Below are 17536 nucleotides of genomic sequence, written 5' to 3'. Positions count from 1 at the left end.
TAGAGTGTGCGTGTGAGTCCCTGGGGTGTGGACAAGGAGTCCTTGCATGCAGAGTGGGGATCCTGGTGTTCTGGTGGGGTGTGGATGAGGGTTCTCTGGGCTGTGAGTAGGGTCTTTGGGATGGTGGTGAGGTCCCTGGGTTGCGAGGGAGGTCCCTAGGGTGGTGGGGATCCCTGAGCCCCAAGTGCAGTCCCTGGGCCTCGAAGGGGGCCTCTATGGTACCAAGCCTCATCCTACTCTCTCTCTCCCCTACTGCATCTAGGATCTCCCCAGGGTGAGTCAGGATGTGCACTCCACTGCTGGTGACATTGGTGACACTGGTGATGGTGCCAGCAGGGGTCTTTCCCTATGGCTTCCACAACTGCATCCAGGCACCATGGGACCCTGGGCTGTTCCGCTGCATCCAGCGCTTCCTGAGCACCGTGGGGGCTGCAGTGGATGACCTCCCCTCCACTGCCACATCCCTCAACCTCTCTGTCAACATCTTGCGCCAGGTGCCCCCCAGTGCCTTTGCCCACCTGCCGCGGCTCTACATCCTTGATCTGACCCACAACCAGCTGGAACTCTTGGCCCCAGGGGCTTTCTCGGGGCTGTCAGCACTGGCTCACCTAAACCTGGCCCACAACAACATCTCAGAGCTGCCCGCAGGTGTGTTCACCGGGCTGGGCAACCTGAGCACACTGCGGCTGGACCACAATCCGCTACAGAAGGTGGCCCCCAGGGCTTTCCAGCCACTGGCTGCACTCAGCACGCTCTGGCTGCGGGGTGGCCGGCTCAGCGCACTGGAGCCTGTGGCCATGGCTGTGGGGAATCTGACACACCTAGACCTGCTCGACCTTTGTGGCAACATGCTGTCAACACTGGGCCCGGGGCTGCCGCCCACACTGGGGACCCTGTACCTCTGCAACAACTCCCTGGGAGCTCTTTCAGGGGCCACCCCTGAGGTGATACCCCCAGGGCTGCGTGTGCTCGACCTGTCCTACAACAACATCTCAGACCCTGCACTGCTCTCTCACCTGTGCCTGAACAACCTGACACACCTGCACCTGGCTGGGAACCCACTGGACGTAGTGCAGCTGCTGCGCGTGGCTGGAATCTCCCCACGTCAGGTGGATGTGTCAGGGCTACAGGTGAACACAAGCGGCCTGGAATACCTGTGCAAGCAGCTGAGAGGACAGAGGCTGCAGAGGCTGCAGCTGCAGCGCATGAACCTTACATCAATGCCCAATGGGGCTCTGGCCAAGTGTCCGGTGCTGGGTGCCCTAGATGTGTCTGGCAACCGGCTGCGGCATTTGGGCTGCATAGGGCAGCTGCTGAACCCAAAGCAGCATGCAACACTGCGTGAGCTGGTGGCTGAGCACAACTTGCTGCAGCGGCTGCCATCGTGCAATGGGACCCCGGTTCTGAAGCAGCTACATAATGTGTCCCTGCGCTTCAACCGCATCCTAGTGGCCGGTGCGGGTGCTTTTGACAATGCACCAGCACTGCGGCAGCTGCGGCTGGATGTGAACGGGCTGGCACGGCTGCACCGCGCAGCGCTGCGTGGACTCCGCAACCTGAGGCACCTGCGCCTTGACAACAACCTGCTCACTGACATCCTGCCCGGCTCCTTTGCTGACCTGCACCAGCTGAAAGACCTCAACCTGCGCAACAACCGTGTGGCCGTGCTCTTCCCTGGTGCTTTCAAGGGGCTTGACCGCCTGCAGACCCTTGACCTGGGTGGGAACAACTTGCGGCACTTGGCAGCCAAGGCATTCCAGGGCCTCCCGCAGCTTTGCCGGCTTTACCTGGACCGCAACCGGCTGCTGGAGGTGAGGGTGGCCGCATTCCAGCCAGTGCAGGTGACACTGGGCGTGCTGGACCTGCGTGCCAATGCGCTGCGCTACCTGAGCCGACACCTGCGGCAGCTGCCACCTTTCCGCTACCTGCATAACCTCTATGACCTGAAGCTGCAGGCGCAGCAGCCATATGGGATGCGTGTGGTCCCACAACGCTTCTTCCAGGGCCTCAGTGCCTTGCGCTCACTCTACCTGTCACAGAACTCGCTCTCGGCCATCCCTGCTGATGCCTTCGATGACCTGGCACAGCTGCAGTACCTGACGCTGGCTGACAGCAGCGGTGGGATGGGCCACCTGCCTGCCGGCATCTTCAAGAACCTGAGCCAACTGCGCAGCCTGAACCTGGAGAGCGCAGGACTGCGCAGCCTTGGCCCTGAGGTCTTCGGAAATCTGACACGACTGAAGGAGCTACGCCTGGCCAAGAACGGGCTGCGTACATTGGATGTGACTCTGGCCACCCACCTCCCTGCCCTGCGCTATCTGGACCTGCGCAAGTGCCCACTGAGTTGCAGCTGTGCCAATGCCTGGCTGCCTGCCTGGCTGGCACATGGGCCTGTGCAGGTGGTCTATCTGTATAACTACACATGTGGTGAGATGGGTGGGGCCTCCGCATACCTGCACTGCTTTGACACGTGTGTGTGCTACCTGGACATGGGGCGGTACCTGTTTGCAGGGACAGCACCGGCTGTGCTGCTGCTGCTGGTGCTGCCGCTGCTGCACCACCGTGGGTACTGGCGATTGCGCTACCAGCTGTTCCTGCTGCGTGCCTGGGCACGTGGGCACTGGCGGCGGGAGCAGCGGCGCTACACCTATGACACCTTCGTGTCCTACAACTCCGGGGATGAGCAGTGGGTGCTGGAGGAGTTGGTGCCTGAGCTTGAGCGCGGAGCCCTGCGTCTCTGTCTGCACCACCGTGACTTTCGCCCCGGCCGTGCCATAGTGGACAACATTGTGGACGCTGTGTACAACAGCCGGCACACAGTGTGTGTGGTGAGCCGCGGGTACCTGCGCAGTGAGTGGTGCTCACTGGAGATTCAGATGGCCAGCTATCGCCTCTTCGATGAGCTGCGTGATGTCCTTGTCCTCATCTTTCTTGAGGACATCCCTGAGGCTGAGCTCTCGGCCTTCCATCGCATGCGCCGTGTGCTGCTGCGGCGCACACACCTGCGCTGGCCCTCTGAGCCCCCTGCACAGCCCCTCTTCTGGGCAAAGCTCAGGTGTGCCCTGAGTGGGGGGGAAGAGGAGGAGGAGAGGGAGAGAGGGGGCAGGGAGGAAGGCCCTGGCACATCTGGAACCCCCAGGAAAGTTCTCCCTCAGGAAAGAAACCTTCTGCCCCAGAATCACTGCTTTTTATCTGGGGAAGGTGTCCTGTGGAGTGGGGCTGATGGCAGCAAGGAGGAAGAGGAGAACGAGGAGAGGAAGATGGGGGACAGGGAGGGAGGCTGCCCTGACAAGACTGGGACCACTGTGGAGGTTCCCCCTCAGAAAAGCAGTTTTCTGCCCCAAAATCACTGGCTTTTCCCTTGGGAATATGTTCTGCACAGTGGGGATGAAGGTAACAAGAAGGAGGAAGAGGAAGAGGAGGAGGAGGCGGGGGAGGAGGAGAAAGGTTGCTGGGAGAGAGAGAAGCTGCTGTAGAGCAACTTACCCTGGTGTAAGGGGGATCCCCAGGGACATTCCCAATCAAAAAAATCCCAAAATCCCTGGTTATCTCTCGGATAGATGGTTGTTAATTGCTACCCCAAGATGTGCGGGATGTCTCTGTTTCAGCCCGCGCGGCTGAAGAATGAGTCTGAACTCTTCAGTTTTCAGTCTTCAAGTTGTTTATTAATTCTTGTCTATAAAATTTTCTTTCTGCCCAGCCAAGGTCTGCTCAGCAAGGCAGCCAAAGGCACTCTGACCGCCCCCAAGGCGGTGTTGTCTTTTTATACTACGAACTACGTATAAGATATTTACACTTAATTCCCAATACCCATCACCTGTGTTAGACAGTGCACTTCTACTCTAAACCAATCCCAAAGTGCCAGCATCACAGCAGAAAATGGAGAACAAGAAGAAGAAAAAGAAAGGCTAGACACGCCCAAGTTCGTCCATCTTGTCCCCATAACCCCCATGCCATAAATCCTAAAATCTACATTTTCACCCTGTGATAATATTATTATTATTATACTATTCAAACCTCTGTGACTTTCAGGTCCTCATGCAAAGCTGGTAACTTGCTCCAGGGATCATAATCAAATCCCCAGGTGTTCTGGGCTGCATGCCAGGGTCTCTGAGCCCCCCGGCGGGGTCCTCAGCAACTCTGGACACCCAGAGGGATGTACTGAGTTCCGACAGTTATCGTCTGAGAAATGTGCAGTTGGGATGACAGTAATGAGGAAAAGGGGATGGAGGAGGAGGAAAAGAGGGAAGCAAGATGGACCTTGATGTTCAAATGCAGCAAATGCTTCATCATTCAGTTCCTTTTCCCAGCACGTGGGAGCTTCAGCTCTTGCACATCCGGGTCATCCTGGGCACACGCTGCTGCAGCTGCTTCTGCCCCTAGCGACACCCCCACAGCTGGGAAATTCCAGCAGCCTACAGGAGGCACCCACCAATCCATCCTCCCACACACTGTCCTGACCCCCAACTCAGCAGCTCCCAAGCCCCAGGCAGGTCCCTGCGTCGCTCCCACCTGATCCTCACCAGCAGCAGGATGTACCTGGCTTGGCTGGCAAACCAGAGCATGCTGCAGGTGTCCAGGCCGCCGGCGCCAAGGGCTCATGGCCACGATCACTGGGTTGTGCCGCCCAGGGAAGCCCTTTCACAAGAGCATCAGCTGCTCTTCCAGAGCAGGATGTGGCTCTGCCTGCTCTGTCCTGAGAGACCGAAGCTCTGCTCAGCTTATCGGCCCTGGGGTGCTCGGGTAGGTGCCTCCCAGGCCCAACCCCCAACAGCCAGAGCTCAGCAGTTCCAGGCTGGGAACAGCCTTCCCTTAAATCTGGCCAGTGGGCGCATGATGCTGTCAAGGGCCAGCAGTGAGCAGTTGATGCTGGTCCCTCCCACAGCCCCTCTCTGCAGTCCTTGGTGACCTAGGCTCACTCCAAGTCCGCTGGGTCAGTCAGGCTCACCTTGGCCACACACACAGATTCCCAGCAAAGCCAAGAGTGGGGTTGGTCCCACTGCTTCACCTGGATCTGCGAGGACAGAGATGGCTGAAGCCATGGCTCCACACACCCCTGGGGAGGTTGGTTGGAGCAAGTAGCACTAGCGGGACCAGGGCTCAGTGTTTCCCATGGAATGGGTCAGTGGATCACACTGGAAGATGGAGCAGGAGTAGGAGAGGAACCTGGCATGCTGTGAGGATGAGTCAAACACTTGGACATGACACTAGGAGCAAAGCCAGGGAAAGGATCTGGAAGGAAGGGACAGAGTTATGGAAAAGAATCAGCAACTCCCATGTTTAGTGGTGGAGGATGGTACAGCTGTTTGGGTTTCCAAGGCTCTGGAAAAGCATCCAGACACCTGATTGAATGCCTCATCCATTGCTCCCCTACAAGTAGCAATGGATGAGGCACTAGGAACAGGCTGAAGTGATAGCCAGAGACTCCATCTGCCCAGGCAAATGTAACAGCCCTGCAAATTCAGGAAAGTACATGGCTGGAGTTTAAATCTACTTGGCAATTTTGCATCAAGAAACTGGGGAGCACTTTGACACTCAGAGTCCTGGGGTATGTAATTCCCAACTCGGTGCTGAGTGGGACAGCCCTGGGATATTATCTCAGCAGCTTCCTAGCTTCATTTCCAGCACTGATTGTAGCAATACCACAGCCAGCAGCACTCACCTGGAGGATGGCATGGGAGTGGGAGGAGGTGGTGTTGGCCTTGGTGTGATGCTGCACTGGTTTCTATTGCCCTTGGCCAATATCTCTAGGATCTGCTCTGGTGATGTGGGCTGGGAGAGAACAGACACAGAGATCAGCACCCCCAATGCACCTAGACACCCCAATATCAGCAGCCCCAGGCACTCGGGCTGAGGCATCCTGCAGCTCTGCAGGCTTTGTGACAACTTGGGGTCACATCTGCTGCCAGTCAGGAGTTGTGCAGGTGGCACCCTGGGATCTTCACACCCCCTGTGTCCCCAGGACAGGAGAGAGAGGAGTGGAGGGGAAGAGGAGGGAAGGGGAGCTTCTTGCAGCAGCCCCTGTGCCAGGAGTCACTCCCAGGCTGGGCTGGGATGAGGCAAAGATTATCACCCTCCCTGCTCCCCTTTAGGGCAGTTTTTCTCCCTGTTTCAGCCTCTTCAATGCAGCAGAGACAAAGGAGTTGCCAAACCAGCACTGCTATGATGTGGAGTTTACCCTTGAACCTTCCCCAAACAAGCTTATAGCCCCATTCTCACGTCACTCCCCATGAGGTATTTCTGCTTTCAGAGCTTCTCATTCCTCTTGTTTGCATCCATCTTCCCATACCCCTTTGAAATCTCCCCACCGGCATGGCCATTCTAGTTTCAGCCAGGACAGAGTTGCTAAAATAGAGTGGTTTTTTGGTTGTTTTTTTTTTTTTTTTTTTTTTTTTTCAGTAGCTGAGGGGTGTTGCTGTGAGCATTTCTAGGAGGTTATTCAATACCATCTTATTTGCCAGGGGTAAGGGAAAAGGACTCTTTTCCTCACTTCTGAGAGGAAGGGGTTCCTTCTTTGAGGGGAAACAGTCAGTATTGTCACAGACTTTCTGTGTAGATTCTTTGTCTTATTATGATCTATTAATGAGCTGTTGTCATTAATATTGTTTCTGTCACTGTTTTCTTATTTCATTGCTGTTTCCAGTAAATTGTTCTTGTGTTAAACTGTGATCTTTGCCTTTTGTGCTTCCAGCTGGAGGGGTCGGGGAAGCAAGAGCCAGTGTGTTTCAGTATAAGCATTAAAGTATGGAATACTGTTCTTAAAACATGACATCCTTAATTGCTGCCCAATGTGAGGCACAAAGGGTTGAGATAACAACAGACCTATCTAGAGCTGTTTGAAAACAAATGTGATCTAAGCCTTTGTTGTATTATGTGCAGAACCAGTGGTCACAATGTTTCTTGGTCTGTTCATGTGGGTGTGGTACCTAACCCTGTATGCCCTGTATGTATTGCCATATGTTCTTTTTCAGAGCAAGGAGAGGGATCAGGATTGCTTTGTTGCTGTACTCTGGGATATCAATTTATGACATGGTAACATCAAAGGCAGTGAGGGTCATTTGGGATATGTATTCAGTGCTTCTCTCCTGCCCTTGCCTAGAGTGGAGTCTATTAATAGTCCATTAATAATAGTTCCCAGCTTGTTCCTGTTGCTGTGTCTGCCAGGCCTCCTCAGTGTGGTCTATACCATGTTTAAAATTATAAAAGAAATTTTCATAAAGACCATTCAGAGATCTTCCCTGAGGGAGAATAGTCAGGAGTGGTATGAAATATGGGAGGACAAGGGCCAGTGTTTGGAGGATTTCTCTGCTCCAGTGGTTTGGAAGTTCACCCCTGGTAACTACAGGACCATGGTAAAGTGATAAAATTTATGAAAGAAAAATGCTGTAGTGACTCCAGAGAGGCACAAAGTTATGCAATGTGCTGGGCCCTGGTTATTTACCAGCCACTGTACATCATTAGACAGCACCCTCACGAGGAGGAGGAGGAAGGTAGAGCAACAGGCACTGTGGGCACTCCAGTTGCAGCTGAACCACAGGCACAACATATGATGGGAGCAGTTGTCCCTATACACAAGAAATCCAAGACCAAATCAGTTTGCTCAGTGAGGGATGAAGACGAAGTGGGGTTCTCACAACAGGAGGAAGATCCCGATGAGGTCCAGGGCACATAATCCACGTGGCAGAAGTTTGTATGAAGCCTACCATCATTGTATACCACCATTGGCAGTGATGTTGATGAAAGAAGGAAAGCAAACAGTGCTTCAGGTGACTACCTAGTGTGGGAATTGGAAAGATAGAAATCTTCACAGACTCAAGAGGGTTTGATTTACAGCCTAAGAAGAAGTCTAGATTGATGTGAAAGCAAGGTACACAGACATTGAATAGAAAAATCATAAACTTATGCTTCTATAGTTATAAGCAAGAATATGCTTTAAGTAAGAAAGTGTATTAGATAAGATGATGAAGGGTTTTATAGTGCAATAATGTAGTAATGTGATTGTATAGAATAAGCTAAAAGTTTAGATATTATAATAGAGACATATGTGTGTATATGTAATAAGACCTTATTGGACAAAAGTATTCACATTGCAGTAGAAAGAAGTAAAGGGGATAGGTTAGAAAAACAAAACATACTCTGTGGCGACTGTCCATCGGATTAGAAAGTTATATACTGTCTTGCAAAAAAGAACTTGTGACCATCTTAGATTTTGGCGACTGCTTGCTGTCTTATAAATCTCATGGCCTTTGAGACTGATGTTATCTAAGCAATAAATCGTTCTTAGTCTGATCGTGGTCCTGTCCCTTTGACTAATGAGACAACAGCTTCCACCCAGCTTTGGCAATATGAAGATCATCTTTTCTTCTCCCTACCGACCTATGCATTGTCTGTGGAAAGAATGTCCAACACTGAAGACAGATTTGAAAGACTCGAGCAAACTAAAGAGGAAATGTCCAGGCCCTGCCGGTATGGACCGGAGTCTCTGCTATTGGGAGCAGAATCCTGCTCAGGAGAGGGGAGACAGACTGTGCAGTAACCTGTGGTTTTAACTGTGTGACCATGGAGAGGACATGAGGAAGTGGGATTGAAAATCCATCTCTGCCCCAGCAGCATGGGTGATGTTATAGATGGATAATGAGATGATTGGCTCTCGCAATTAAAAGATAACTATTGTGTGAATATTAAGAAAAGCTTTAGTGATGTATAGTTATGTTATTGTAGTTTAGATGTCCTCTATTCTCCCCATAGTTCCCTCCCCCCAACCCCGTGTTGTGACCATCAGACAGCCTGGGTTGTCTAGGCCAGGTAAAAAGAAGGTGCGCACAGGTGTCCCTTACCTGGGGCAGTTGGGAATGGAAAAGCTTGGTGCTTAGGGGGTGCAACATGGCAACACCAGTTACAAGAAAGCAGTCTCCACCAGTAAATGGCAAAGAAGAGCTGACTGACAGACTTTGGGAGGGGCCAGGGCTGACTGATGCAAGCTCCAGGGGTATAAAAGACTGAGCATTCCAGAGGAACCAGCCATGTGGTATGCACGCGGGCAATTCCCAGCGCTGCAACTTTTTTTCTTATGTAGTCCTTTGTTGTATTTTTGTTAAGGTTTAATAAACCTTTTTAAATTTTCAAAGTGAGCAGCTGTTTCTCACAGGTGAGTTAAGAGGAAGAACACCATCACAGAAAACTCATCAAGGATAAATCTTCTCCAGTTACCACTGGGCAAGTCCTCAGACAGAATAGAAGGGCTGATGTTACTTCTGATCCTCTTGAAAGGACCTCCAGGTCATATTTACAAGTGAGCAATAAGTACCATGATCAGAGCTAGAGGGGCCCTGGCTTCATCAAGGTGGAGGAAAAGTACCATTGGATATACAGCAGGACCACAAGAGTACAAGGCTTTATTTGACATCAGCACCTGATGCACCCAGATGCCATCAATATCTGTAGGGGTAGAATCCATCTCTATTTCTGGGATGACAGAGGAATCCTAACAGCTGACTGTATTGGAAGCTGAAGTGATCCTGACTGGGAATGAGGGGCAAAACCTCATTGTAACTGGCCCAGTGGCCCTCATTGTAACTGGCCCAGTGGCCCCATGTATCCTTTGCAGACCTTACCTCAGGAGAGGATATTGTAGGGATATATCAGGAAAGACAAGGCAGCCCTGTGAAGTCCTATGTGATGAGTTGCAGAAGTTACTGAGGGACAACGTGAATCAAGTCAGGTTGCAGAGCTGAAAGCTGTCCAGCTGACTTTGGCTATTGCTGAATATCGCTGAATGAGAGAAATGACCACTGACTCATGCACAACAGCAAATGCTCTGCGAAGGTGGCTGGACAATGGAAAAAGACCAATTGGCAGCGCAGAGGGAAACCCACCTGGGTTATTGAATTGTGGCAAGACATTGCTGTGGCAGCAGCTCTCTGGTCACAGAGAGCAACAGACAACTTTCCCAGGCCTTTCTGGGAAAAGTTTGTGAGAAGATTAGAGAAAAGAATGAGAAACAATTCTTATCTTAACTTGCTGCACCTGTTGTTGTGAAAATGTGGAATGTGTTATGGAGATTTGTTTACCAAAGGGTGGTTTCTTAATTAGCCAATAGTGATGGTGTTTGGATTGGAGGACCAATTAGGTCTGGGTGTATTGTAACTGTCTATAAAAGCAATGGATTTCTTTATAATAATAATGGAATAAAGAGATTGATCAGCCTTTTGTGAACGATGGAGTCAATGCTAATTATTACCTGGCGGGGGCCCGTTGCTGTGACACATTGATGCCTGGGTAGAGAAGTTGGCTGTGAAAGTCCATCCTGTGGATGCTCACGTATCCAAGAGTTGGCCAACGAAGAGCATCACAACAATGGGCAGGGGATTGGGCTGCCAGGATTAAAGTGTCTCAAGTGGGTCTGGACTGGCCACACAAGGGTGAGTTATTTCTGGTTCAGTGGGCCCCTTAGGCATCTAAGGTCATCAGGGAAGAGATGTATCACACAGATGCATCATGACTGAGGGGTAGACTTAATAATGGACACTATATCCTGAGTAATCCATGACTGTGAAATGTGTGCTGAGATCAAGCAGGGCCAGGCAAGTAAAGCTCCTGTGGTGTGGGGGACGATGGTTGAAACATAAATCTGGGGAAGCCTGGCAGATCAATTGCATCACACTGCTGCAACCTCTCCAAGGCAAGAGCTACATGCTGACAGTGGTAGAAGGTATGACTGGATGGCTGGAGACCCATCCTCATGCATTATGCCACTTCCTGGAGCATCATGTTGACCCTTGAAAAACCCTTGAAAAACAAGCCCTGTGGCAAAGTAGCAGCACTGAAAGAACTGACTCAAACAATGGGACTTATTTCAAAAACAGCCTCATGAACACCTGGGCCCTGGGAAAGCCAAATGGTACAATGAACTGTTAAAAACCACCTTGAAAGCAATGGGTGGTGGGACCTTCAAACATTAGGATCTTCATTTAGCAAAGGCTGCCTGATCAGTGAGCACCTACCAGGCTCTACCCAATTGAGCTGGCCCTGCCCAAACAAAACATCCACATACTGGAGAAGGGGATAAAATACCTGTGGCACATATGAGAAGTGGGTTAGGGAAAACTGTTTGGATCAGTCCTGCCTTAAGCAGAGGCAAACCTATCCATGGCATTGTCTTTGCTCAAGGACCCTGGGGCATTTTGTGAGTAATGCAGGAGGATTTGACTTTGGGTGAGAATAGTCTGTGATGTTGAATTGTATAACATTGGGTGCTGAATGACACTGCCACTGTGTGCTGTAACTCCCATAGCCAATGAGGATGGATTGCTTCAGATACACCAATCATGAGCTCCTGATGCTGCAACCAGCCAACAGCACCACAGCCCTCCTGCCCTGAGATACATCTAGAATGGACAGTGTTGGCCAGGGTACACCTCGCAAGGCAGAGCTGAAATCACGCAGAGCTGAAATCACTGCTATGAGCTGAGCTATCTGCCCCTTGCTGAGATTTCCCTGTGGCTGAAGGGCTGCCTGAGACCCCTAGAAAGTTGTCTCTTGCAGGACTGTGGAGAGCTTTGTGGACAGTTGGCTAGCTGAGAAAGGTCACATCGACATAATACCGTTGGTTAAGTTAGAAGGAGGCAAGTCTAGGAGTCAGCAGTCAGTGTCCAACCACTGACAAGGACATTGTGCCCTTGGCGCAACACCAGGATAGAGGAGAGGATCTTTTGCCAAAAATATGAGGATAATTTCAGCAGAATAATCACAAGAATGTAGAAGTAGTAACAAAATAACCATAAGAATATAGAAGTAGGCATGGTTGACTGATAAGTAATTAACCAATAATGAGCTCAGCTTTGCTATATGTATAGGCTTCATTAATACCAATATAAATATGTGTGAACTATCAATAAAGTTCGAGACTTGCTGATCACTCATATTGAGTGCCGCATTTCTTCCACCGATCCAACAAATGGCGACCCCACGATGAGATACTGGCAACGGCAACCACGGTGGATCGGTGTAGGAGTTCGGGTCCTGTCGCAGCAATGACGGCGAACAAGCACCGCTGAAAAAGGGAAGGTGCTGCGCCCTGGATGACCTCAACGGAGAGCCCGGCCGGTACGTGCTGCCGAGACCTTGTAGGGCTGCAACAGCGCTGACGTTTTTAAAATGGATAAAGGCAAGCAGCATATGATTTATTTACTAGCTTTTTACAAAAGCATCAGGTTAAGGGCATAGATTTGCAGAAGGAGCTTCCTGGGTTGTTAGCTTATGGGTATGAACAGGGAGGTTTTCAAAATCCTCATACAGTTCATGAGTTAACAGAGTGGTGCAAATTTGGGGACAAGCTGTGGGAGGCAGTCATAGATGATGATAAAACTGCAAAAAAGTTGGGAAAGCTATGGCGAGTTGTGCATGATGAGTTATTACAATATCAGGCGGAAAAGAAGGCTGCTCAGCAAGCTAACGTGGCACATGAAAAGAATAAGGGTTATGGGGACTGGTTTAATTGTCCGTTACCCCCTGCCACATCCACAGTCATTTTGCCACCAACATCAGCTCCTGCTTCAGGCAGGAGCTCACCCCCCACGTGTGCTACAACAGCACCATCCGCACCGCCTGTGTCAAACCCTCCATCTCCTCCTCCTAGTAATGAGCCGATCCCTGGGTCAGAGAGTGACCTAGCAGGGGCCATTGCACAGGGGTGAAGGGAGGCATGGGCAGCGGTAGCAAAAGATATCATGGATACAGGGGATGAGGAGGCTATAAAAGCAGCTATGGATGTTGCTTGTCCAGTGATATATTCTCCTGTGGCAGGGGGTGGGTTTCAAGCAAAAATAACTGCTCTAGACTGGAAGTTGTTGTCGCAATTATGGTCCACAGTTAGTCAATTTGGGGTAACTGGTGAGCCCACAAAACAAATGCTTGATTATATCTGGGGGACTCAGGTTTTTCTGCTGGCTGATTGCAGAGGAATAGCAAAGCTTATCTTCACTCAGCATCAGCAGCTCTTGTTTAATGCACACTGGCAGTCACTCTGTCAGGAATGTGTAGCAGTAATACAGCAGCCAGGCGACCCGTTACACGGGATAACCCTAGAGGAGTTAATGGGTCTCGGGCCTTTTCTTCGGACAGAAGCACAAGCGTTACTGGGTCCTGATAAGTGTCGGGAGGCAATGCGTCTGGTGCGGTTGGCTATAGATAGGATAAAAGAGCCAGGGGGGATTCCTTCTTATATGGGAATAAAGCAAAGAAGAGATGAGTCATTTGGATCTTTTATAGATAAGGAAGCCAATGCTATTGAGCGGGCAGGAGTCCCTGATTTCATGAAGGGTACTTTGTTAAAACAATGTGCACTCCAGAACAGTAATCAGGCTACAAAGAACGTATTAAATACCCTAGGAGCTAATTGGTCTATAGAAGAAGCTTTAGAACAATTGGTGAATGTGCCCGTAGGGAATCAAGCAATGTTAGTAGATGCTATTAAGGAGTTAGGAGCAGGATTACAAAAACAGGCAGAAGCCTCACAGAGTCAGGTGTTAGCTGCTCTTGCCCCCCTACAAGCAGCGGCAACAATTACTCCACGGGCTCCATCTACTGGCCGATTCAAATGTTACCGGTGTGGAGGTACAGGACATACGCGATGGGCTTGTCAAGCAGCCAGGGTCTGGTGCCAAAATTGTCCCTTGGATACCCACAACACTGGAGCCTGCCGACGCCGCTCGGGAAACGGGAAAGCCAGCGCGTCCACCAGCCGCCGCGCCCAGACACAAGTAGCTGCTGTCAACACCGCAGCCCAGCTTCCCTTCAACCAGCCACCGCCGGAAGCCTCGGATTGGACGTGGCAGCTGCAGCAGCAGTAACCTTGATGACCACCCAAACCGGAAAAGGTTCAGACTGGAATAAAGGGACCAATCATCATTGATGGATTACCTATGGGAACTTCTGGGTCGTTCATCGGCTACCAAAATGCCCCTTGTGTGTTCCCTCGGACCCCCAGGTGCTCTCCAGCTGCCTCTCCGACCCCTAAGCGCCCCTCCAGACCCTTTAATGATCCTGCAAGCACCCCCAGCTGGCCTCCATGCGCCCCTCGAGTGTCTCCTGGGAATTGGTGTGATGACGACAATGTAGAGAAAGACCCTGACCCTGTTGCAGTATCAGCACCAGTTCAGCCTTTAATTAAAATTTGAATCAAAACTGCAATTGCCTATGTGGGGGATGGACAGGCCCCCCAACTTTTTCGTGCCACTCCCGTGGTCCCTCTTGGAGCCAGGGAAATTGCAGGAAAAACATTCCTGCATGTTGCGTGCATCAAAATTTCATGGTAATCGGGAACAGGGTCTGTGTGGTGAGCTTCCCTGACAGGAGCAGATAAATCCTGTCAGATGAAGAATAGGTTGAGAGGACTTTGGGGACCTGGCGTATACACTTCTGTAGCCCGTCCCAAAACCCCAGAGACCTCCTCCATCCCCTACAGACTCCCCGGTAGATCCCAAATACCCTCAGAATCCCCTCAAAATGCTCCATAGCTCTCCCTCCCCAAACACCCTATGAACCCTCAGAACCCTCCCAAACTTCCGGAGGCTCTCTAAAATAACCCATAGATCTGCCCACTCCCCCACACCCCCTAAAAGGGGCTACCCCAGGTGGCCTCAACTAGTCACAGACTGCCTGAGCCACTTTTTGGGCTGATATGTATGTAGGTATAAATCTAATAGAGATATAAAATATAATATAAAAAGGGGCCTCCAGGAGAGCTGTGGAGGGTCTTTTTCAGGGGACAGGATGGAGGGTGAGGGTTTTCACCTGCCAGAGGGCAGGGTTATATGAGATATTGGGACAAAATTCCTCCCTGTGAGGGTGGTGAGACCCTGGCACAGATTGTCCAGAGAAGCTGCAGCTGCTCCATCCCTGGAAGTGACCACGGCAAGGTTGGACAGGGCTTGGAGCAACCTGGGATTGTGGAAGATGCCCCTGCCCATGGCAGGGGGTGGATCGAGATGACCTTTGAAGTCCCTTCCAACCCAAACCAGCCTGGGATTCTGAAAGTGGGGGAGGTTTGGGATGGGCGACCTTGACTGACCCCAGGTGCTCCCCCGGGATGCTCTGTCACTCAGGCTTCAGGGAGAGACAGCAAGATAAAACATGATGAGAAAGCTCCTGGGGGAGATGGGTTGGGGGGGGTGTGAGCCCCTCAGGTAGAGGCAGCTGGAGCTGCAGGCAGGGCAGCCAAGCAGAGGCTTCGCCCCTTCCGGCCCGCAGGGGCGGGGCTTTAGCAGGGCCTGGCTGGGAAGGGAGGAGAAGGTTGGGGAGGGGCGAGGACCCCCGAAATGCTCACTCTGCACTGACCCGGCGGGACTGATGGTCTCGGGCGGACTTTGACGGGCTGCACTTATGGGCATAATGGGGGGTCTGGGGCATCACCTGGGCTCGGGTGGGGTAACTGGGGGTCCCCGAGGCGTTCCTGGGGGATCACCGGGGCAAGGGAGGGAATTAGCAGGCGCTTAGAGGTCTGGGGCGGCATTTGGGGGTCTGTTGGATTCCGGGACAACACTGAGGGAACGGGGAAGCAGACTGGGGCCTCCAGGGGGCACTTGGGGATCCCGAGGGGCACTTGAGGCCGGGCTGCTTTCCCACCTCCTTTGCACCAGACGCTCCGTTCGCTGCTCCAGGCTGAGCTTCTGCGGGAGGAATGCGGGAAGTGACGCGGAGCCCTCCTGAGCCCCCAAATCCCCCCCTCGGTCCCCTCTGGAGCCCTCAGGCCTCACCCGCTCCATCGCCCGCGCTCTCGTTTGGTTTCCCCCAGCGCTCCAAGCTCGGGCGCTGATTGGTTCAGGGCAGGGACGGGCGGGCGCTGCGGCCAATGGGAGGCGGGGGAGGGGGAAGGCGGGAAGCGGCGGCGCCGCCGAGCGCGGCGGGGCAGGGAAGGGGTCCGTGGGAGGCTTTGGGCATGCGCGGAGGGGTTTGGGGGGCTCTGGCGGCGCCGAGGGAGGCCTTGGAGTATAAATGGGGGTTCCTGGAGGGGTTTCCGGGTCTGAGGACGCTGAGAGATGCCCAGGGAGTTCTGGGGGTCAGTGGGGTGGTTTTGAGGGTCTCAGAGAGGTTGTTTGGGATTCCCAGGGAAAGGTTTGGGGTGGAGGGAGGCTGGTGTGGTTCTGGGTGTCCTAGAAAGGACTTGGCGGTGCAGGAGGGTCGAGGGGGTCCCAGTGTGGTTTGGGAGGCCCTCGGGTTGCTTAAAGTGGCAGAGACCTGGGATCCCGCTGACAAGAGACCCCCAGTCTCCCCATGGACCCCCCAAATCTCCCCTAGGAACTCCAAACCCTCCCAAAGCCCGGCAGGACTCTCTCAGCTCACCTTAGATCCGTAGGCCCGTGCAAGGGAATGATACCAAAACTGGCTGGCAAATAAACTTTCTAACACAATTTGAAGCATTAGAAAGCAGGCGTTCTTTATCTGTACAGAACACAATGAAGGATTTCTCCTTTAATCTGATGTGTGCGGTGAAACTTTGCCACAGGGTATGGTCCTGGAGGGACCACGAACAGGTCTCTGGTGGTCATATTCACAGAATGCTTCCATATTACACGTGACCTTTCCTTGAACGTTTTCCTTGGGCATGTCCAGTTACGTAACTTGATAAAAGCCCCACTATATTCCTCATTACCTATTTGTCCACTGGCTCCAGTGCTTGTGATGCTCTGTACATACCTTTACATCCTTGCCTGTTAGTCTTTAAGCTCCATCCAGCACCTTCAGGGCAGCTGAAAATTTCTCTTCTCCATGTCACTTGTCAGGAGCCCCAAAACCCTTCCAGGGACCCCCACGGCCCCCCAGGGACCTTGTGGTTTGGGAGGTTCAGAGGGCTGAGGGGATCCCTGCTTAGTTTTGGGGGATCCCCATGTAGTTTTGGGGGTCCCTGGGTGGCTTTGAGGGTGGAGTCTCTGTCTCTGGACAGTTTTGAGCGTCTCTGTGGGGTTCAGGTTTTCCCCATTTTTATGTCTTCATTTTAAGGCAAAAGCCCTTTAATTCCCTGTTTGCCATCATCTCTCCTGGCTCCAGGTGGTTTTCTTCAGCTTTTTCAGTCATTTGGGCCAGAATTTCCCATACCCTGGAATTCCTTGCTGGGACTTGGGTCATTAATTTTGGGTAAAAAACGTCTGGATTTGGTCTGTCCTTTCCCTGGTGTTGTGGGGCAGAGGCTACCATGGGGACAGCGATTCTGGGAGTTCAGGGAATTTGGGATAATTGCTGTGGGTCCCACACCTGTCACGACATCCCTGTCACTCACATGTATCAAATGTCCTGAGGGTTCCACTCCCATCATTTCCCATCTGTGACAGGATCCAGCTGCCAGCTCCCAAATTCTCTGGAACTGTGGGTCATGCCCCCTGCCCCCATCCTGAAATTCTGCTGAATCTGCCCAAATCTGCATGGTTTGGCTGTGACTTGAGTATTTTTTATTTGGGTATAAAAGGAGTGGCTTTGGAACAAACACTGTGTGTCTGCAGGAACCCAGGAATTCAAGAGCCAAGGGGCCAGTGAGTAGGGA

General features: G+C 52.0%; 1 protein-coding gene and 1 long non-coding RNA gene across 3 annotated transcripts; one reads left to right on the top strand and one right to left on the bottom strand.

Annotated features, from left to right (window-relative positions):
* The first annotated feature begins 284 nt into the window (after nucleotides 1-284).
* On the top strand, nucleotides 285-3476 carry LOC136569844 (toll-like receptor 13). Its single transcript, XM_066570207.1, has one exon. The coding sequence runs from the start codon at nucleotides 285-287 to the stop codon at nucleotides 3474-3476; it is 3192 nt and encodes a 1063-aa protein (XP_066426304.1).
* An 8363-nt stretch (nucleotides 3477-11839) lies between these two features.
* LOC136569849 (uncharacterized) lies at nucleotides 11840-15787 on the bottom strand. Of its 2 annotated transcripts, XR_010785471.1 has the most exons (3): nucleotides 15756-15787; nucleotides 15625-15668; nucleotides 11840-13884 (listed from the first exon to the last, which is right to left on the bottom strand). It is a non-coding gene; the product is annotated as an uncharacterized lncRNA (long non-coding RNA). The 2 variants fall into 2 exon arrangements; XR_010785470.1 differs by lacking the exon at nucleotides 15756-15787 and having other exon boundaries at nucleotides 15625-15710.
* Between the last annotated feature and the right edge of the window lie 1749 nt (nucleotides 15788-17536).

The sequence above is a fragment of the Molothrus aeneus genome, unplaced genomic scaffold (genome assembly GCF_037042795.1).
Source record: "Molothrus aeneus isolate 106 unplaced genomic scaffold, BPBGC_Maene_1.0 scaffold_285, whole genome shotgun sequence".
Taxonomy (NCBI): domain Eukaryota; kingdom Metazoa; phylum Chordata; class Aves; order Passeriformes; family Icteridae; genus Molothrus; species Molothrus aeneus.
This window is presented reverse-complemented; position numbering and strand designations above follow the sequence as displayed.